This window comes from Dreissena polymorpha, chromosome 4 (genome assembly GCF_020536995.1).
Source record: "Dreissena polymorpha isolate Duluth1 chromosome 4, UMN_Dpol_1.0, whole genome shotgun sequence".
Classification (NCBI taxonomy): Eukaryota; Metazoa; Mollusca; class Bivalvia; order Myida; family Dreissenidae; genus Dreissena; species Dreissena polymorpha.
In genome coordinates, this window is record NC_068358.1 from 131483899 (window position 1) to 131507533 (window position 23635).

General features: G+C 35.5%; 1 protein-coding gene and 1 long non-coding RNA gene across 2 annotated transcripts in view; both read left to right on the forward strand.

The window, feature by feature from the left end:
* The first annotated feature begins 376 nt into the window (after nucleotides 1–376).
* Nucleotides 377–23635, forward strand: part of LOC127876513 (glutamate receptor 2-like) — a 41375-nt gene continuing 18116 nt past the window's right edge. The window contains exons 1-4 of the mRNA XM_052421812.1: nucleotides 377–1260; nucleotides 8457–8603; nucleotides 14179–14430; nucleotides 22702–22895. Coding sequence (XP_052277772.1) covers nucleotides 1188–1260; nucleotides 8457–8603; nucleotides 14179–14430; nucleotides 22702–22895 — 666 coding nt within the window. The 5' untranslated portion in view covers nucleotides 377–1187. The remainder of the gene's footprint in view (nucleotides 1261–8456; nucleotides 8604–14178; nucleotides 14431–22701; nucleotides 22896–23635) is intronic.
* On the forward strand, nucleotides 12831–13779 carry LOC127876530 (uncharacterized). The gene is made up of 4 exons (XR_008047915.1): nucleotides 12831–12887; nucleotides 12942–12995; nucleotides 13374–13427; nucleotides 13642–13779. It is a non-coding gene; the product is annotated as an uncharacterized LOC127876530 (long non-coding RNA).

The following is a 23635-nucleotide window of genomic DNA, read 5'->3' on the forward strand; positions in this document are numbered from 1 at the left end:
TAAAAAATATTATTCCTTAAAAATACACGTGAAGAAAATACAATTATGTATCCCATTCGATTTGCTGCGTTTGTATTGTTGGTTAGTGTATGTGTTAAATTCATGTTTTAAGTACACAAAGTATTATACATTTGTTTTCTAACATAATCCAAATATTTAAATAAACATGAAGGATTTTTTTGTTTTGGGTTTCGTGCTCACATGTAAATACGTTGAATCGTTATTCCTCTGCGATCAGCAGTCATTAAAAGATATGAAGACGATATTCAAGGGTAAACTGCTTAACAGCTTCGATTTCCGGCCAGCACTGGGATATCCTTTTAGAAATATATTACTTAAGCTCCCCAAGTATTGGGAAAATCCAAAACGCGTTTCGCTGGCAACCGACTATGGAAAATGTTTGGCGTGTCTCTCCTTCACCGGAAACTATATTGATTTTGACTGTTACTATACAAAACGACATGGATAGACTGAGCTCTAGAAAATAGGCAGGATGAATACTTATTGGACTTGAAATGGTTAGTTTACCATAGTTGAAATGGCGGAAATATCGATCGTTTATTCATAAAATATTACGTTAAGTGAACTTTACCGTCGTCGTAAAGAATTACACATTTATCATTAATTAAACTGTTTTAACATGGTGATCTGAATGTAGGAGATATTCACTGAACATGAATTAATCCCAGTTAATGTAACTATATCGCCGTGTAATTGACATTGATCAACGATGTAAATAAGACTCGACTATTGCGTGACAAATATCACCAAGGACTATTATTACTCGATTAAGACTGACGCTATGAATATTTGCAGAATGTCTACAGCGCGTCACAATCAATCGTGTACTTGGACCATCTTTTGCAAATGTGACCGTTGTGCGGAATAACATGACTTCGTGCATGAACAGAATACGTATTCCGGATGGCTTACATTCGTGACGTTTACACACGTGATCTTGTTTGATCCCAACGAATACACAACTTGACGGGTTTTCGTTTTGACATTGATACAGCTTTATTTTTATGTTGTGCGACAACTCATATGAGTATACTGAAAAAGGCTGTCCGTCGACATAGCACGGGACACATGTTTCAGTTTCAGTGTTTCTTTACGGCCAACTAGGGACGGGTTGGTTCAGTGTTTCTTCACGGCCAACTAGAGACGGGTTGGTTTAGTATTTCAAAATGTATCGGCTGGTCGTAGCGTTCACATGCATGTCATACGTTGTCATGGACAGAAAAGACCCCATGAAAATAGGTAAATATTTTATGTTATTTGTCTGTTAGTGCTATTGCTTTATTTATATTCAGTATAAGAGCCATACTTTGTCCATATGTGTTACAGTTCCAAATCGATGTAGTTATATTGTAATCTCTATTCAAGCTATATAGTGATGCCTTTGCAAGTCTGTACTTTCCCGCCAATTAATTTGCTTTATTCATTTTGGCATTTACGTTATATGTGTCATTCAAATTAAGTGCAATACTGTACACGTGTTCAGATCTGTATTACCATGCCAATCCAGAACCCGTATGGAAATAAAATTACAGTAAATATTAAATCAACGTTGTATCTATAAATTACTAAATTGCCATACCATTTGAAGTTTTGAAATAGCCTGTTCATTAAGATTAGGAGTGCCTTTCGCTTGGAGTTAAAATGTTTAGTTATGAATATTCGATACTTGTATACCACTGTTTAAGTTTTTGTGTGCATTGTCTTTCCGGTTAAAGAATCGGCATGTCTTGAACATGTACATGTGATAGGTGTATGAATGGATAATATAGGAACAGACGTTTTTTTTCATCGTCATAAAACTACCCACACATACGTATTACAACGTTTAACCCATTTATGCCTAGTGGACTCTCTCAACCTCCTAATTGGATCAATTTATTTCCAAAATTGGGGATTTCCAGTATACTTATTTCGATATTTAGAATATTTCTTACAGAAATTCCGTTAAGCCAACAGCGCAGACCCCGATGAGACGCCGCATCATGCGTCTCATCTGGGTCTACGCTGTTTTCCAAGGCTTTTTTCTAGACGCTAGGCATAAATGGGTTAAGCACGTATTTGCTATTCCGATTATAGAGACGGTAAAGTCCGTAGTATCTCAACTGGCAATGCACGAATAATTTCAGGGTGAGTGAATGCGGTATTTATTTCTTAGATTTATTAATAGCGCACTTCTTTTATCAGGTAGAAAATATATCGTTTCATGTATAATAAGTAAGCAGGAATTTAAATACAGATGCATTGTTTACTTGTTTTGTATTTGAAGGCGAATAGTCTAGTGGTATAATGCTCGTCCTACTATACCTTAATTTCGCAAGTTCGAGGCCAAATTTGTAAACGTCTTTAACGAATATTTATTTAGTTAGTTTTATATTATTGAACATTTTATTGTGTTTACCTGTTAATATATATAATGTTTTTTGCTCTTTGTTCGTTATTTACTTTTAACCATTAAAGAAATGGCCAACCAACAATTGATCAATATAGGCGCACTAATTGTTTTTATTTATGTTTGTCGCATCGGTAGTTATGTAAAAACTTTTCATAGAAAGAATAAGCTGCTAAAACGTATAACGCAGTGAATTTAAAATGTTTACGATGAGAAATAAAACGGAATTCTGTTTTTTTTGGCCAAACCAAATCAATTCGTTTAAAAGTCATAGCGCTGCCTACTTAAACTCTGCCACGGACGATATATGCGAAAGTTTATTTACATGTCATAAAGTTCTAATCAATCACTTTGACCTCGGGGGAATACGTTGACATGTTCAATTCTTAAGATTGCACATACAACCATCGTTCAGTTATGCGTACTTTGACAGTTGAGAAAAAAGAATTTCATGTTCGCTATTTCAGCAATATTCCTGCTACAACGTTTCGTCTGACTTTACAGATTAATTATACCATTGCGTTTAATTAAATCTGGCAATGCTTAATTCAGTTCAGATAGGTAAACAAATTATTTTAAATTAAGCTTAATTGTAGACAAGTTAGATGAAGTAAAGCAATTCAAATGTCGGCAGCGTATATCATAGTTAAGTAACAACATGCAATTTGTTCTACCTTTTCATCTCTGAAAAATCGCACAGAGTTGCTTTAAAGGGGCCTTTTCACAGATTTTGGCATGTTTTGAAGTTTGCCATTAAATGCTTTATATTGATAAATGTAAACATTGGATCTAAAAAGCTTCAGTAAAAAATCAAGAATAAAATTAAATTAAAAAAAGTATCCCGCAGCAGGGCTCGAACCAGTGACCCCGGAGTGCTGGAGTAAAAACTAGTAAAAACGAATTAGTCCGCTCGGCCATCCTGCCAAGTATGCATGAGTGAGGTATTTATTTTTACTTTATAAAAGCAATCTTCGTAGTTTCACAAAATTAAACGACAACAACAGAACTCTCCAAATTATTCAATCGTTTCGCGTTGCAACGCTTTATAATTTTCAGGTTTTTAAATCGTCAAAAGATGCATATAATGGCTATATTAAACCATGGTACCTGTTCAGTATTACTGTTTCGTCACAAATATCATAACTAAAACGAAAATTTGCGAATCTGAAACAACTTTTTTCAATTTTGTCAATTTACCAAAACGTGAAAAGATCCCTTTAATTTCACAATCCCACTTAATACGTTTGTGCATGTATAACTAATCCTTAAGAAATAAAACGAAGCAGTTATATCGTTGGTTGCGATACACTTGTATGTAGATGCGTTTGTGTTTAATTAACACATTTATGCCTAGCGTCTAGAAAAAAGTCTTGGCAAACAGCGTAGACCCAGATCAGGGTCTGCGATGTTTGCTTAGCGGAATATCTGTAAGAAATATTCTAAATATAGAAATAAGTATACTAGAAATCCACAATTATAGTAATAAATTGATCCAATTAAGAAGGATGGGAGAGTCCACTAGGCATAATTGGGTTAAGTAGAACTCCAATCTTGATACACATCAAACGCACCGCCCGTAACGGTTTCTTAAAACTGTTTTGTTATCCCAAAGGGCATAAGAAGCAACGTAGGGCTGACAATGGTATAATCTTGTGCCAAAACTAAAGCCGAGAAGCCCATTAAAAGAAATCCATAAGACCGTAGAAGAAAACCAAAAAAAAGTGAAAAGGGCCTCGGAAAGTTGTCATAATATTGTTTGGTGAACATTAAACAACGGAGTTAATTAAAGTGTAACCAAGTCGGATGTGTGTATATATACAAGTTTGAAATCATAATTATTCTCCTGATAATGTTTCTGGCGTTTCATTGCTACTATATTTGCTCCAACCTGTTGATGTTCGTGATGTTTCATTACTTACGTATTCCTGTATTTTCTCTCACCTGATGCTGTTATGTGTCTGATGTTTCATTACTCCTATATTTGCTCTCACCTGACAATGTTTCTGATGTTTCATTGCTCCTGTATTTGCTTTCACCTGACAATGTTTTTGATGTTTCATTGCTCCTGTATTTGCTTTCACCTGCAAATGTTTCTGATGTTTCATTACTCCTATATTTGCTCCAACCTTACAATGTTTCTGATGTTTCATTACTCCTATATTTGCTCCAGCCTGACAATTTTTCTGATGTTTCATTGCTCATGTATTTGCTCCAACCTGATGATGTGCGTACTGTTTCATTACTCCTGTATTTGCTCCCACCTGAAATGTGTCTGATGTTTCATTACTCCTGTATTTGCTCCAACCTGACAATGTGTCTGATGTTTCTTGCTCCTGTATTTGCTCAAACCTGACAATGTGTCTGATGTTTCATTACACCTGTATTTGCTCCCACCTGAAATGTTTCTGATGTTCCATTACTCCTGTATTTGCTCCAACCTGATCATGTTTCTGATGTTTCATTACTCCTATATTTGCTCACACCTGAAATTGTTCTGATGTTTCATTACACCTGTATTTGCTTCAACCTGACAATGTGTCTGATGTTTCATAACTCCTGTATTTGCTCTCACCTGACAATTTGTCTGATGTTTCATTTCTCCTGTATTTGCTCCAACCTGACAATGTGTCTGATGTTTCATTACTCCTGTATTTGCTCTCACCTGATGATGTTTCTGATGTTTCATTACTCCTGTATTTGCTCCAACCTGACAATGTGTCTGATGTTTCATGACTCCTATATTTGCTCTCACCTGCTGATGTTTCTGATGTTTCATTACTCCTGTATTTGCTCTCACCTGATGATGTTTGTGATGTTTCATTCTCCGTTTTTTGCTCTCACCTGATGATGTTTCATTGCTCCTGTATTTGCTCCAACCTGATGATGTTTGTGATGTTTCATTACTCCTGTATTTTCTCTCACCTGATGATGCTATGTGTCTGATGTTTCATTACTCCTGTGTTTGGTCACACCTGATGATGTTTCTGAGGTTTCATTGCTCCTGTATTTGCTCTCACCTGGTGATGTTTCTGATGTTTCATTACTCCTGTATTTGATCACACCTGATGATGTTTGTGATGTTTCATTACTCCGTGTTTTGCTCTCACCTGATGTTGTTTCATTGCTCCTGTATTTGCTCCAACCTGATGATGTTTGTGATGTTTCATTACTCCTGTATTTTCTCCCACCTGGTTATGTTTCTGGCATTCCATTTCCCTTATATTTGCTCCCACCTGATGATGTTTATTAGGTTTCATTTTTCCTATATTTGCCCCCCCCCCCCGATAATGTTTCTGGCATTTCATTACTCCTATATTTGCTCCCACCAGGTGTTTCATAATTCATATATTTGCTTTAATCTGAGCTTTCATCTTTATAATAGGACGGTCCAGCACAGTGTATTTGTTTGCGTTGCTCAAAATGGAAATAACTAGTAATTGCAAAACAGTTCACATGAAGTTATCACTAAGCGTATTTTTTATTTTCTTCTAAATATCTTCAGTTTACATGATAGCATTAGCCCTTAAGAAATCATTAAATTTATATTATCATTATTTGCAAAAAGCTGATGAGTACGCCTTTTAACAAAAAAGTCGAAAGAACTTTCATGTCGTATTAAAAATTTTCAACCTTGATCTAACTGTATTGAGCAGTTTATCCCATAAGGGCAGTAATACGTGATAAACGATTTCATCAAATTATATCAAAATGTTTTAAAAGAAAGATCTTAATAATATTCCCCCCCCCCCGCGTGACACATTCGTAAGTTAAAATCAGATGTTTGCATGGCCGTTAATTTAATGAGCATTTTGTAATTAAGGCAGTAATCATAAATGTTCAATGATATAAATATTACTATAGACGCTTCACTTATGTGCATGAATGTATTTGCATAATGCGATTCAAATCTCATTCCGTATTTAATCAGGGTCTAAATGCAGCTGCAAAATTGCTATATCACTAAAGGAATGATTACCAATTTGCGGCAATAAGATTTTCTTCATATTCAGGTAATAGCAATTACCTTATATCCAATCATATGAGCTGTATTTCGTACAGATTTTGATATGATTTCCATCATAATTTAATATCAACTTGGACGTTATATAACAATTAACATATCTGCTTTGATTGAATAGAACAATTAACATATAATTCTGAGATGGCAATATCATCTATAACAACAGTCACCATAAATGAATTTTCTACTCCACGAGACTCTAGAGAGACATCAACCCACTACTGGGAATCCAACACTGTAAGCAAGGATCGATGGGTACAGAAAACGCCTAGCTTTTAGAGAACCGTTTGACAGCTGTCCGGAGATAACGACGAGCAGGGAATAGATAACGCAATTAATGTTTCGTGTTGTTTTCATATAGCAAATTGTTTTATACTGACACACAATTCTTTTATAAATTGCATTACATGTCACAAAGCCATTAAATATCAAGAACGTACTTCAAGTTTTTAGGATTAACGTGGTATTGCATATTGGCCAATTTGACAGCTATAAGTGCGATATAAAATATCGTGTTTGCGTTCACTACTTTAGCTAAAAGTTTGGCATATGGTCATTAACACGTATTCATACATTTTCCGAATACAAAACGTGAGAGGCAAAAAAGAATAGTTTGCCATCGCTTTAATTTCATTTCGTTTACGAGGTTACACAAACATATTTGCGCCTCGAAGACAAGCCACAGAAGAAAAGCTATCAGATGCAATTTATATTTGCAATGGCATTAATCTCTAGTGCCCATCATTTTTCCCGTGGCGACATTCTTATTACAAATTAAATGCATTTTAGAGACTTCATTTAATTCATGGTTTTATGAAGAATTCACAAAAGTTATGTGATTTGTTTGCAGAAAAAAGAAATTAAAGCTAGTCTATAGCAATTCAATCGATATAAGATAGAAACTTAAGCATTTGGTAAACGGTCCAAGTTTCGTGAAGAATGGTGTCATTTCATTATACATAGCCTGCGTATTATTAAAGTTAGTCGTCAATATTGTTTCGAGTTCATTGCATAAAACTATTCGTGTTACCACATTACACTTAAATATTAATAGCGAAAGCACCGTTCACACTTAGTGAAGTACATTATTGCAAGGTCGAATATGAAAGCAAAAAAGATCCTGGCGATGACAGCGTCTTGTCAAAGTTAATGTTTTCCTGAGTACTTCGATACTTTCGAAAATAAAGAACAGCTCGATACGAGTGTATCTTAGCTCCATCTTTTATATGAAGAGAATGTACATTTTCTGTCAATGATAATATATTTCTACTTATGATTATCTGTAAACGATAACAAACTAATTGAAACATATGTGTTATAACGTGTTGATTGGCAATCAAATATGTCACTTGCTAATTTTTTTTTAAATCACAAATGTCACATGTTCAACTTTTCACCATTTGTTGCAAGGATATTGATGCGATTTCCTGATAAGAGTTTAACTTTTCGATCTGAAAAGAGAAGTGATGTACCTGAGAAATTGTTAAAGCTGTCCCATTTGAAATAGGATTGCTTAACTTCATTTTCACTTACCCGACTTTGTCTTTATTTTCTGGTCTTCAGTACAATACATCCCCTGACTTTAAACCACGGGAATCATGACTTTTGATTATCTTTTTTAAAAACAATGACCTTGTATTTGATCAAACGCATGTAAATGTCTTAAAACACCTATAAAATATTGATTTCAACAAAAATGGCGCTTACAGACCTTAGCGAACGTATACGACTGTCTACGGAGAAAGATTCACGAGCATAATACCGGGTTAAATTTGTCCTTGATTCAAAGTCTTTGCGATACCTGTATATTTTTAGCTTATTGTTGTTCCATATTGAAATTGTTAGTAACATGTTAAGTAAATCATATAAAAGTAGATTTTAGATAACGCAACTTATTATAAAAAGAACAATAGGATGAAACGATTGTCAAATAATAAAGTTTGGTAGTCTGTTAGATATAGTATTTACATACACGTTTTTGTTTTCAAAATATTAAGTGCATAAAAGATCTTTAACCGTTTGCAGGTGTAATAATGGACAGTAAACAAGGGCGACAAAAAACGCTGGCGTTCGCATGGGACCATTACAAGACGAAGGTGGGAAATCCAAGTGTGAAATATCTGCCAGTAGATGAGATAGATATCAGTAACAACCAGCAACTTATAAGTAAACGTAAGTGTGTTTTACTGTATATGTGTTTTAGTTCTTTTGTATTAGAAATAGTTTTACGTTCAAAATGTCACTCGATAGCTCTTTGCTTGTTGTAATGATAATCGATTTCAAGGAAAGTAAGTATATTGTTATGAAAGGCGTCATATCCATTTTACAAAATTTTACAAAACGTACATGCATAAAACGTATTTATTGACACATGAAGCATATCTGGAACCCGTGTTCCTCATTAATTCGTTCGCGAGCAAATCATCCACCATTTGTATGAAAGTGATTAAACACAATTTACGTCCATTAGCATTAGGCTATGAAATCAACATTGTCTAGAAGTTATTGCTTGTTTAACGATTGTTGACGCGTCATCAATCAGTATTATAGATAAATAATTAATAGCAGTGATATTCAGCCATTCGCAGAACAGTTCAGTTCATATTGAAGATGTTATGCAGTTATTTTTCATAGCAACACACAGTATTCGATTTTTGTTTAATTGATATGTCGTTTATTTGTTGTTACACGGCGTGAACGATAAAGTATGACGATTAACATTAAATGTGCAATGTGGTTGTCAGTAATATTGTATAAATTAAACATGCAGATAATAGCTTATGAATGTCGGTTTGTTTGCTTGACTCACACAATCATATTCAAAGTCATTATAATATTTGAAAAACATGAACATAACCTACAATTTGGACTAACGACCATGTACACCATTGAGCAAACTCTTTCATGCAACATTTTTGTTGAAGATTGCATTTTCGTATGATGACCTCTGATTCAGGATTTCATAGTTTATGGTTGTCAGCTCCATTTATTTATATTTGCAGTTTAAAATGATACATTTAATATGATGTAAAAGAGATTACCGGATTTTGGTAGTCTGTTGTTGTGAATGTTTCAAGAGAACAATTGAGCCTTGTTCTGAGAAAACTGGTCATTATGCATGTGCGTTAAGTGTCGTTTCAGATTAGCCTGTGCAGTCCGCACAGGCTAATCAGGGACGACACTTTCCGCTTTAATGGTATGTTTCGTTTAAAGGAAGTCCCTTTTTACCGAAAATCATGTTTAGGCGGAAAGTGTCGTTCCTGATTAGCCTGTGTGGACTGCACAGTCTAATCTTGGACGGCACTTTACGCACATGCATTTTGCCCAGTTTTCTCAGAACACCACTCAATTGTTCCTCGCATTATTGGTAAATAGCCGGAGGTCTAGAGTGGTTACGCGTAAATAAATTTGGAAGCATAAATTGCTTTACGGGGGCTTGCTAGATTGAGTTATATTGATCGAACGTCAAGACGAAACAACCTAATGCGGCGTGTTTTAGTAGGAATGCTAACCAGTGGTTGAACGTGTTCGCAGACAAACAAAAATTATTGAATTTAGACTCTTGTCTACTCTGCTAAACACCATAGTGAAACTCAGTGAATTGATCAGCTTAATGCCGTTGTTGGGGGTTTTCAATTCATATGTGTAAACAAGTTCATATTTATACACGTTTTCATACGCTTTACATGTGCATTGCGTACCTTATTGAAAAGGCTTTCAGTAAGTAACAGAATGTCGATTTTTCAATCATTTTCTGTTTCATGGCTCATAAAAAAGATTACTTAGTTTACAAAACGTTTAACAACAATAAAATTATGTTGTTAGAATGTCTAATGTATCGTGCGCTTTACCGAAACATAACTATCTAGGGACTATGGTCATGGGGGAGAAAGTTCAAGTACATCAGATAGAAAATTTAAAAAATATGTTGTATACTTTAAAATAGGTCATGTCGCAGTTGCCTTTAAAAAGTCACGTATATTTACAAACCATTACCATCTCAATTGATTAGGATTCGCAAGAGAAATAGTTTATTTGGCAAGAAGTTAATCAAACATTCTACAGCCCTCTCGACAACATAATTGATATATTGGATGCGTCAGCGACGAACTTTTAATGTAGTTTTATAAATGCCCAGAAACAAAGCGTCTTCCCTTTAATGCCAATATATGAAATCCGATCAAAGGAGCTTCTAAATATTTTATATTTTATGATTTATTTGACTGCTAATGGCTTAATGCTTTTTACAAGGCTTTTTGGCGAATTCTTTATGTATCAACATCAACGAAAATAACATTTTATTTCGGACAATTTACACGTTTGAAAATATTTAATAAACATATAAATTGTTAAATGAATAGAAGTAATAACATGTTTAGGTGCGTTCAAGTTTTTTTTATATTCATGGTCGATGTTCTGTTTTCAAACTTGTGGATAAGCACAATGATGAATCGTTTGATTGATTTTTGGAGTTTCATTGTTTGCTATATTTAATACTACAGCCGTTTGATTTTTGAACAGTCTGAGGCATCAAGCAGAAGAGTTTTCTTTTTTTATTTGTTGGCGAATCATTTTTACGATCTCTTATCACACAGCTTGTTTTGCAATGTTCTTTTGATACGTCGATGTGTTGATAGTTTAAAATATTTTAAAGATGGTCCCTATTTTGTTTTATACTAATAATTTTAAATCTTGTGAATGATCTAAAGGTTTTAATACATATCTGATACTTACGACACTAGTTCTCTGACATAATGCGTGTAATATTCGATTCTCTCGTATATGGCGTTCATGTTTTTTAATTTCTGTCTGCATATATACATTTGATTAAGATCGTGTTAGACGCGCGTGTATTTTACCTAGACGATTATGGTATTTAGACATAAAATCTTCGTTAATGGGGATTATTTAATTTATTTTTTGTTATTTTGTAGTTTTGTTCATTTTGAGTCCAGGTCATCAATACCAGAACATTACAACATACTATGTTGCGTGCTTTTAATGGATTCGTTTCCATACGGGCGAATTAACCCATTTATGCCCAGTGGACTCTCCCATCCTTCTAAATTGGATCAATTTATTTCCAAAATTAGGGGTGTCAAGTATAATTATTTCTATATTTAGAATACTCCATAAAGAAATTCATTTAAGCAAACAGCGCAGACCCAGATGAGACGCCGCATTATGCGGCGTCTCATCTGGGTTTACGCTGTTTTCAATGTCCTTTTTTCAGGACGCTAGGCATAAATGGGTTAAGCACGAGTTACCATTAATCTAAACATAACAGCGTTTACCAGACAACGATGTTCCTAGACCTCCAAATCAATATGTGGTATTTGTCCCTAATGATGATGGAACTGCCGCAGATGCTCGAACCTCTAATGCGACTATGTCGTTTTCCGGACGTTTAATTCTTCTAATGATAGTAATTTATAGCAGACTTGGGGACGCATTGCTTCTGAAGAGTAACGACTTAATATGAACACATTATTGATTGTAAACGAGTGGATTTAAAGCCGTTCCAAAAATGTTTTAGTACTACACATACTCGCACTTTTATTTAGATGTTGCTTTAATGTGAAGTAATTGACCTTATTTGCCAATGTTTACGGACGACTTAATCATGACTGGATTTTAGTTCAGTCGATTGCCAACAAAATTGATTTAACATTATTCCTAAACATGTGTTGTCATGCAACGCATAATTGTGTTCACGTAAATTATTCTTACATTAAGTCATTTTGGAATAAAGGAATTGCTATTGCATGACCTAATCAATAACTAATTTAATGTCACTTCAATACGATTGTTAGAGCATTCATAGAGAAACATTTTCAGGAGAAAATTGTTTCTTACCAACTCTTATTTTTTATTTAAGGCAAGTGCCCAAATGCCTATTATATATGGGACGATACTATACTATATTATACACCACAATATAAAATATAAATGATTGCAGACGGGTTTATCAACTTGGAAAAGTCAGCCCAAATCGATCTGGTTTTTAAACTGCTTGTAGGACTTGCATGCTAAACCTCACAGTTTGACCAAAATTACTCACATGATACTCATGTTAATAAATATAAAACGGATATGATATTTTTTCTACAAAAAAGAGAACACAACGAGAATGTTAATTCGATTTTATTGCAATTTAATTACTAAACGTCATATAATGTCTTATTAAGCAATTAGGTATATTCGGACAATTAAAATAATATCAGGGCAAACAAATCAGCTATCAGCATAATTATTGATTTATTATCTGGTATCAAGACATATTAAAGATCTCATGAATGCTTGAATGCTTTTATTTTAGTCCTTCTCTTTGATAGACTTAGTCAATAGGTAGAGACGCTTAAGCACGCTATGTGTCCTCTATTTGATATACTTAGTCAATAGGTAGAGACGCTGAAGCACGCTATGTGTCCTCTATTTGATAGACTTAGTCAATAGGTAGAGACGCTAAAGCACGCTATGTGTCCTCTATTTGATATACTTAGTCAATAGGTAGAGACGCTGAAGCACGCTATGTGTCCTCTATTTGATAGACTTAGTCAATAGGTAGAGACGCTTAAGCACGCTATATGTCCTCTATTTGATATACTTAGTCAATAGGTAGAGACGCTTAAGCACGCTATATGTCCTCTATTTGATAGACTTAGTCAATAAGTAGAGACGCTGAAGCACGCTATGTGTCCTCTATTTGATAGACTTAGTCAATAGGTAGAGACGCTGAAGCACGCTATGTGTCCTCTATTTGATATACTTAGTCAATAGGTAGAGACGCTTAAGCACGCTATATGTCCTCTATTTGATAGACTTAGTCAATAGGTAGAGACGCTGAAGCACGCTATGTGTCCTCTATTTGATATACTTAGTCAATAGGTAGAGACGCTGAAGCACGCTATGTGTCCTCTATTTGATATACTTAGTCAATAGGTAGAGACGCTGAAGCACGCTATGTGTCCTCTATTTGATAGACTTAGTCAATAGGTAGAGACGCTAAAGCACGCTATATGTCCTCTATTTGATATACTTAGTCAATAGGTAGAGACGCTTAAGCACGCTATATGTCCTCTATTTGATAGACTTAGTCAATAGGTAGAGACGCTGAAGCACGCTGTGTCCTCTATTTGATAGACTTAGTCAATAGGTAGAGACGCTTAAGCACGCTATATGTCCTCTATTTGATATACTTAGTCAATAGGTAGAGACGCTGAAGCACGCTATGTGTCCTCTATTTGATAGACTTAGTCAATAGGTAGAGACGCTGAAGCACGCTATGTGTCCTCTATTTGATAGACTTAGTCAATAGGTAGAGACGCTAAAGCACGCTATATGTCCTCTATTTGATATACTTAGTCAATAGGTAGAGACGCTTAAGCACGCTATATGTCCTCTATTTGATAGACTTAGTCAATAGGTAGAGACGCTGAAGCACGCTATGTGTCCTCTTATAATGCAGCCGCGGGCACAGAAGAAAATTAGCACTTTGAAATAAATACACTAATTGTACAGACCTGTCCCTTTATCAGCAACTAAACTCATCCAAAATTTGTAGTACATAACTATTTTGTTATAATTCCTTATTGATATCCTCATCTTTTCTCTTTTTTAACTAAACTAAAATATATCAGAACAGAAAAAAAATAGTATGCTATTTGATAAAATAATAGTTTGATATGCATTTTATTGCCCTTTGTGTATTTCGAAACGTTAAATGAATTCTTTTTCTGTATTTCAGTATGCAAACGAGTCTCAGAGGGAGCTATAATGATGATCGTTGACTATGATCCTCATTCAATTGGAAGCGTTCAGTCCTGTGCCCATTTTCTGAATGTTCCTACACTGGTCCCAAGTGGAACCGAAGGTGGAGTCCATCCAAGCTACACTTATGATATCAGATTACTTCCGCCCACGGTAGACGCCATTACGGACGTCATCAAACATTTCCAGTGGAACAAAATTGTATATTATTTATTCGATACCAATGACGGTGAGTTTCAGAGAATTTTCCGATTTGTTTGCAGTGTAATAAATTAAGCGAAACGTTGTATCAATGATCGTTAATACAGATTATATATCGTCAAATTATTTAGGTACAGTCTACTGCACTGCGTTTTTTGGAATGGACAGGTTCGCGTGCAGTGTGCTTTGTTTTCTCATGTTAAATAATATGCTTTTGATTAGAATAGAGAAAGTCACTAACATATTTATCAAGGCTTGTTTGAATTCATTAAAGGGGCCTTTGCACAGATTTTGGCATGTTTTAAAGTTTGTCATTTAATGCTTTATATTGATAAATGTAAACATTTTATTTTAAAATCTCCAGTAAAAAATCAAAAATAAAATTTAAAAAAGGAAAAAAAAATTGGCCCGCATCAGGGCTCGAACCAGTGACCCCCGGAATCCTGAAGTAAAAACGCATTAGCCAATTGAGCTATTCTGCCAAGCATACATAGACTGCGTATTTTATACGTTATATAAGCAATCTTCGTAGTTGCACAAATTTAAACGACAGCAACAGAACTCTCCAAATTATTCAATCGTTTCGCGTTGCAACGCTTTATATTTTTTAGGTTATTAAATCGTCAAAATGTGGCTTGTAATTGTGTTCCTTATATTATAAAAATGAATATATACAGACAACACACAAGCTGGGTTCATTACATGTCCATTTAATTTAGTTTTCCCTCAACACTATAACTTTTAATGATTACATAATTGTAATACAATCTCTGGAAATAACTGATAAACAGCTTATTTAAGCGTCTCAGAGAAATCACAAAGGCGTCGCAAAGTTGTCAAAGCCCTGAAATAACAATAACAATATTCTACAATAATATAAATTGATACAGACTTATAATAACATTTAAGTATGTTATCATAAATAAATACTATGTTATTCATAATATCTAGTGGTCGTCAATATAAGGTCTCGCTATATTGTAGCACAATACCACGAAAACTAACAATAGATCGACAACTTACAATATATCGAACTAGCATAACATTCCCAATGCTAATCATCAAAATAATAAAAGATATAAATCTGAACTTGATAAATAATACATCCAATAACATGACATACCAATTGTGGATTGGCCTCCTATGACAGCTTATGACCCCAGTCTTGAATGCAGATGATGCCCAGTGCTGTGACTGCAATATTAGCTCATATGTGCAAGCATACAGAAAAGAAAGTGATCTTTGTTATGACTGTTAAATACAAAGAATTATGCTGCCATCATAAACAATACCAAGGTCAATGAAAACAACCATATTTAACTGATAAATACAATACCGACAAAAGCACTATTCAATGGCCATCTAGACTAGCATATTACTAATAAATTTACATAGTTAAAATACAACATACCTTTATAGAAAACAGAATAAAAGTGAAGAACAACTGCTTCAACCAATATGGATGACTGCTTTCCCGCAAATCGTGCTGAATGATACGCTTGCTTATATACCCTCATTATAATCTATTAGGGGTTACACCCAACTAGTTAAAGTTAAACCGGTTACACATTTCCCCCCTTTGAAAATGACGTCCCGTCATAGTCATAACGTATATATATTCATTCTTCATTTTGTCCATTGTCAACATATAAAACATAGTTCAAGTGCAACAGCATTCGCACTTAACATTATATATATATACATGTACACAATAATTATAGATAAAACCTAAAAAACGAAAAAAATCAGTAATTATTTGATAATAAATACAGATGCAGCATCAATGTACCTGTCTATCTGCAACAAATTTACAATACATTATAACATTACTGTTAAATACAGCACCTAAACAATTATTCAAACAATTATTCAATCTCTCCTCCTCTCTGAAGGAATTGTGTCCTCACAAATATCTAAAAATCATAAAAATTGTTAAAATACATCTATACAAATTTCATAAAACATTTACTTCATGATAGCATTAACTATCTTTCTGGCGATTTCACACTCCATACTTTTTAATATTCCTGAAGACATTAATATTTCTAAAGCATGAAATCTATTGTCAAAAGGTCTGTTTACTAGACTAAACATATGAAAATCATCATATTTAGTTGGTAATTTTCTATGCCGTTCAGATTTTCTAACAGGCTGTAGAGGTAATTGTCTTCTCTTTCTTTGCGCTGCATTGTTGGAATCTTGCTCTTGCAGTGCAGTGTCCTGAGTCGTGTTCTGTTCGGTTTCTACTCCTGGCTCTGTGGATCCATTCCCAGTCTCTGCGATACTTTCACTCCTTCCCACTTGTTCCTCTTCCTCATCCGTATTCCTACCAGCTTCTACAGCCGGACAGTCATTTTCTATCGCGTTTTCTTCCCTCTCTGTTCCACTCACTTCTTCTCCAGCGGGTATGGGCCGAGTATGTACAACATCACTCGAGTCCATTCGTCTGTTAATAATCTTCTCCTCATGTCTGTGGGCGTCCCCACAAATACTTGTTCTAGGAACATGTATAAAACTCGTACAATCCTCATCGGAACTGTCACTCTCGGACGGTTCATTTTCTTCCTTCATTAATCCAACTCCGGATGCATCCTTTCCTATTGCTTTAGAAATTCCCGCTTGCTCTATGACCTCGTGTATACTCTCTCTGTCCACATCTTCCCGAGCCTTCACTGGAAATATATGATTCCTGTGTAAAGTTTTCTGTGTACCACTTTCTACACCTTTAAGCCTGAATACCGGGATGTTTTCATGCGGTTGTTCTGTTATGATATATAGTTCTTCTTCATATTTGTCTGCAAGTTTGTTTTCCTTCACCATGAGCCATTATCTTCACCAGGACATGATCTCCTACTTCAACATTGGCTCCTCTTACTTTAAGGTCATATGAATGTTTCTGCTTTTCCTTTGCCTTTGAAATATACCTTTCTACAATTTCTCTTGTCGTTTTAATTCTATCTTTCAAATCTTCAATATATTCCTGACTTGTCTTATTACACGATTGTTCTTGTGATCTTTCAAATTTAGCATCAATAGGTAATTTAGGCTTCCTTCCAAACATCAATTCAAAAGGTGAAAATTTTGTTGATTCATGAGGCGTACAGTTGTAGGAATAAACTAATGAGTTAATGTATTTCTGCCAGTTACTTTTCTGTTCGTTTTCCAAAGTTCCAAGCATGTCTAGTAGAGTTCTATTAAACCTTTCTGGTCCGGCATTTCCCTGTGGATGGTATACAGATGTATGTGTTTTCTTCATGTTGGTGATATTACAAAGTTCTTTGATTAAATCAGATTCAAAGTTTGCGCCTTGATCAGAATGGAGTCTTGTTGAGATACCGTAATGAATGATAAAATTGTTGTAGAAAGCTTCTGCTGTCGTCTTGGCTGTCTGGTTTCTGGTCGGAATAGCTAGTGCGTACTTGGTAAAGTGATCTGTAATAACTAATATGCTGTTGAATCCTCCTTTTGCTGGTTCTAATGAGAGATAGTCAAAACAAACAAGCTCTAGTGGGTAGGTTGTGTGTACATTTACCAGAGGTGCTCTTGTGTTAGTTGCTGTTTTCCTTCGTAAACATCTGTCACACTTAGACACGTATTGCTCTACTTCTGAAGACATTCCTGGCCAAAAAAATCGCTCTCGTATCAGTTTCATCGTTCGTTCCTTTCCCGGATGTCCTACGTCTGTATGAAGACCTTTCAAAATATCACTTTTATAAACTTCAGGGATCACTAATTGTTCAATATGTGTACCTTGATCTTGAATATCTCTAAACAAAATACCTCTCTTGATCTTCAAGTTAGCAAAGTTCTTCTTCATGTTAATGTCTTGCTTACTATGTATTTGTTGTGGTAGGCTCTTGTCAATAACTGCTCTTCTCCATTTGTCAACAATAGGGTCAGATCTCTGTGCTCTCCGAATTTCACGCATTTCTATCTGTGCCAAAGGTTGTCCAAAATTGTCCGCTATGTCTACTACATTTAAAGATAAACAAGGTAACGTCTCAAAATAACATTCAATACTTTGAAGAGAATTGCATATAACTTTAACCACATTGTTATCTAGTACTACATGATTGTTCGAGTCTGAAACTTTTCCTGGTGGGTATCTACTTAAAGCATCAGCATCTGTGTTTTGTACGCCTGGTCTGTAAAAAATATCAAAATTATACTCTCCAATTGCTGCTGCCCATCTTTGACCTGTGGCATCTAATTTAGCTGAAGATAAAACATAAGTTAGTGGATTATTATCAGTGTACACTGTAAAATGACTATGTGATAAATATTCTGAAAATTTCTCCGTAATGGCCCACTTCAACGCTAAAAATTCTAGTTTAAATGCGGAATAATTCTTTTCTGACTTTGTTAGTTGTCGGCTGGCATATGCTATCACTCTCTTCCTTTTGTCATCTTGTTGTTGGTATAAAACTGCTCCTAGTCCTTGTGTTGATGCATCTGTATGAAGTTCAAAGGGTTTCTGGAAGTCAGGATAAGCTAAAATAGGTGGAGATGTAAGAATTATTTTCAATTTATCAAAGATCTGCTGGTTTTCTTCTGTCCATGTCCATTCTTTGGCATCTTTCTTCTGTTGTGCTTTCTTGCCTGTGGGGTGTGGAATTAATTCTGAGAGAGGTTTTGTAATTTTACTGAAATCTTTTATAAATCGCCTGTAGTAACCTGCAAATGCTAAGAAAGAATGAAGTTCACTAGGGTTTTGAGGTTTTGGCCAATTTCGTATCTTCTCAATCTTCTCGGGATCAGTTTCTATGCCTTCGTTGCTCACAATGTGACCTAAAAAGTTAACACGTTGTTTAAAAAATTGACATTTTTCAGGACACAGTTTCAAGTTACACTCCTGCAATCTAGAAAGAACTAATTCTAACCGTTCTAAATGTTCAGACACGGTGCGGCTGAAAATAATCAGGTCATCTAAAAAAATAACACAAATTTTCATATTAAAATCACCTAAACACTCCTGCATTAGTCTTTGATAAGTAGCGGGACTATTGCATAACCCAAAAGCCATCTGATTAAATTCAAAGAAACCGAGTGGCCCCACTGTAAATCCGGTGCGTTCCTTGTGTTCTTCTAGAATTTCCACTTGGTGATATCCTGCTTTCATATCGAGGGTTGTAAAGTACTTGGCCCCTTCTAAGCAGTCAAAAATTTCTTCTGTTCTTGGTAAGGCAAATGAATCTTTGATGGTTCTGTCATTTAACATACGGTAGTCCACACAAAGTCTCAGTTTTCCATTCTTCTTTCTTACAAGGACTATGTTGGATGAAAAGGGAGATTTAGATGGTCTAATGATGTTGCAGGCTAGTAGTTGTTCTATATGTTGTCTTACTTCATTGATCATTCCAGGGGGAATTCTTCTGTGTCTCTGCTTAAATGGCCTTTCATCATGCAAATCTATTCTGTGTTTGATTGATGTACAATTTCCAATATCTGTGTCGCTTGTAGAGAAAATGCTCCTGTGTTTCATTAACAGATCAGATAAGGCTCGTTTTTGTTCAGAATCTAAAATGTTATCTTCATCAATGCTGAGTTCCTTTACTATATTCTTTCTTTTGATGTCTAGATTTTCTTCCTCTAATCTGTCAAGTACTTCTGCTGTGACTTCTACTGGTTGTAGTTCACATAGTATAGCCTTCGGTGCCAAACATACTGTGTTGGTAGATAGATTGGTCAATGTGACGGTTAAACTCTTCTTCCCAGACATAACTAATGCTGGACTGACTTCTACAGTACTGGGTAGATTACTCTCTGTACTTTCCTGAATGAGAGCTGATGCGACTGGATAATCCATTTCTTTGTCTGTGTAGGCTTGTACTGTCACTGTTTCATTTGGTTTTATTATCACTTGGTGTGGCACTCCGTTTCTGACGATAGCTATACAGTTGTTGTTCTGTTTTAATTTCTTCTCTCTGAGTACTATGCTTCTAAAACATAGATACCATGGTACATGCATATCTGCCTTCTGTAAGAACCTTTCTCCTAAATTTCCTTTACATTTATTTAAAAGTTCAGATAATACATTAGTTCCTAAAATAACAGGTGTTCGTGCAGAATAAGCTGTATCCGGTACAATCAAAAATAAACGTGGTTGATTTTCAGACTTTGGAATACCTTTAACTGTTAAATCTGCTTCAATGAAACCTAAGTAGGGCAATATCTGTCCATCAGCACATTCCACATGTAACATTTCTGTCAGAGGCTGTAACTTGATATCATTAAAGTTATTGGTGTAGAATGAGTTGGAAATCACACTAACACAGCTGCCTGTATCCAATAGTGCTTGGGTTTCAATGTTGTTGATGGATATGCTTGCTTCGTTGGATTCTCCTACTAATTTGGGATCTTTAGATGAAGTGCCCGCATTCGATCCCTCAATAAGAGCACTTACTCTTTTAAATTTCTGTTTCCGTATTTTCCCTTCTGCATATCATTGGGACAGTCTCTCGCAAAATGACCCCGATCACCGCATGCATAACATGGTCCTCTAAAATTGTTACTACCCAGTGGTCTGGAAGGTCTATACATCCCTCTTCCTCCTCTTTGTAGTGGTGGTTGTTGAAATCTGCCTCTTCTTATACCTCTGCCTACATAGTAGTTGGGATTGTTGTTTCCTTTCTGAAGGTCTTCTATCTTCCTATTTAACTCATGAACCATGGCCTTTAATTCATTGATTTCTGACTTTTCTTCTTTTTCTGGCTTCTGGGCAACATTGCAGGTCCTTTTCTTGTCTGTCATTTGAAGGTCTTTTTCTAGTCTTCTTAACTCAATCTTGAATCTGTCGTAATCCTCAATCGTGTCATACTTGTATTGGGCGATGTGTTTCAAGTCTAACTTCAGCCCTTGAAATAGAACTTGTTTCAGGATCTCATCATTTCCTCGCTTGATTGCCTTCAATTCTATGGCTCGGGCAAAGAGATCTTCTAGTCTTTAAGCATATGCAGTCACTTCTTCTGCGCCTTGAGTACATGAGTAGAATTTTCGCATCACAGACTCTTGGGACTCTATGTTACCATAAGTGCTCTCGAGCTTCTTCAGCACTTCGTGTAGAGATGCACCTGGTCCTAATCTGCGTAAAATATCACCTGCTGTACCTTTCATTGATCTTCTTAGTCCCAGCATAATTTGCTTCTCTGTAAATGTTCCCTCTGTCAACAGTGCATGTATTTCGTATCTAAAGGCATCCCAGGTTGCTTCCCCTTTGTTGCCTTCTCCAGAAAATGCTGAAAGTTTGGGGAAATGGTAGGTCCCTGTTTCTGGATAACTTGAAAATCTTGGCATGGAATACTCAAATGGACTCACCCTAGGTTTTTTGTTTTTTTTTTGTTTTTTTTTTTAAATCAGAGTTTATTTTCAGGTCCTACCGGCCCCTTCACGAGGTCTTTATGGTCCGACCTGCCCCTGTGACCTTTCAGGGGAAAAAGATTAATTTTGAGCCAAAGTAGGTCAAATTTACCCCGGCTTCCCGGGTATTCGCCAAAGATATAATTTAGATCCAAATATACCAGTGCACGGTGGCCAATGAGACCTTAATGTGCACTGGTAGTTGACAATTCAAAGACAAATTCTTGTCTGTGCGCAGCTCCACCAAAGGAGTGCAAGCAAGCAGCTCTGCCTTTATGGCCCCTCTCGCTGTCACCGGCTGTCGTCTTCATCCCCGAGACAGTTTCCCCAGTGCGTTGAGCGTACTGAGTACCGCTGTCCCGGGGTCCCTCTTTAAAGCCACCCCCTCGATGTTCTTGGGTGTATGTCAGGCCCAGGTCCGTCCCGTATGTCCCGATGGCAAATCGTGCTGAATGATACGCTTGCTTATATACCCTCATTATAATCTATTAGGGGTTACACCCAACTAGTTAAAGTTAAACCGGTTACAAAAAGATGCATATAATGGCAATATTAGACCATGGCAAATGTTCAGTAATACTGTTTCCTCGCAAATATCACAACTAAACCGAAAATTTGCGAATCTGAAATAACTTTTTTCAATTTTGTCAATTTACCAAACCGTGAAAAGATCCCTTTAATAGATATGAAATCTACATCTTATTTGAATATTCATATGTTTTTCAATTTTTCCGAGAACTTGAATGTAATCACTTTGTACGAATAATAATACTGTGTTGAACGTGTAATTGTCTTGCATTTGTCTGCATTCACGTAATAATACGTCAACTATAAATTTTCCTTTTGTTTTCAACTGCAATGATCTTTTTTTGGACTTTATATTTATAAAAATTTGACATTTGAATACACAAATTTTTGTTAATCTTTCTTTACATTATTAAAGGGTTACAACGACTCCAGCGTCTTTATGACAATTTCGAGCAAGGCGCCTACTACACGCCTGTAATACGCGCCCGACGAGTAAGCAATACCTCGAACTGCTATGACATCCTCCGCAAAATAGACAGGGACGAGGGACCAATCAGAATCGTGCTGGATTTTTCATCAAGTTCTGCGTACGAAGACATTCTTCATCAGGTGGGTTTAATCCTTCCTTTGAAAAACAATAAAAACATCAATGTAGAGAAAATGTTTTCTGCGAGTGTTATACGGTTTTACCATTTAATCGAGTCATATATCTGTTATTTTTTAATGGTTCGGTTCGTGTCTTACATGGAAAAGATTTTAAACATTTAATGTTGACAAAAGAGTTTTGTACCTTATAAAGCGGTTTAGAAAATGAAAAAAATAGTGAATTATATCACGGCCGTTAATCACGACAGCCACCTCCTTAAAGGGGCCTTTTCACAGATTTTGGCATTTTTTAACTTATTCATTAAATGCTTTATATCGATTAATGTAAACATTGGATCGTAAAAGCTCCAGTAAAAAATCAAGAATAAAATTAAAAAAAGGAAAAGAACATTGCCCGGACCAGGTTTCGAACCAGTGACCCCTGGAGTCCTGCCAGAGTCCTGAAGTAAAAACGCTTTAGCCAACTGAGCTATTTCGCCGATTACACATATTTGATATATTTTATACCTTATATAAGCAATCTTCGTAGTTTCACAAAATTTAACGACAAAAACAGAACTCTCCAAATTATTCAATCGTTTCGCGTTGCAACGCTTTATAATTTTTAGGTTTTAAAATCGTCAAAAGAAGCATATAATGGCTATATTAGACCATGGTAAATGTTCAGTATTACTGTTTCCTCACAAATATCATAACTAAAACGAAAATTTGCGAATCTTAAACAACTTTTTTCAATTTTGTCA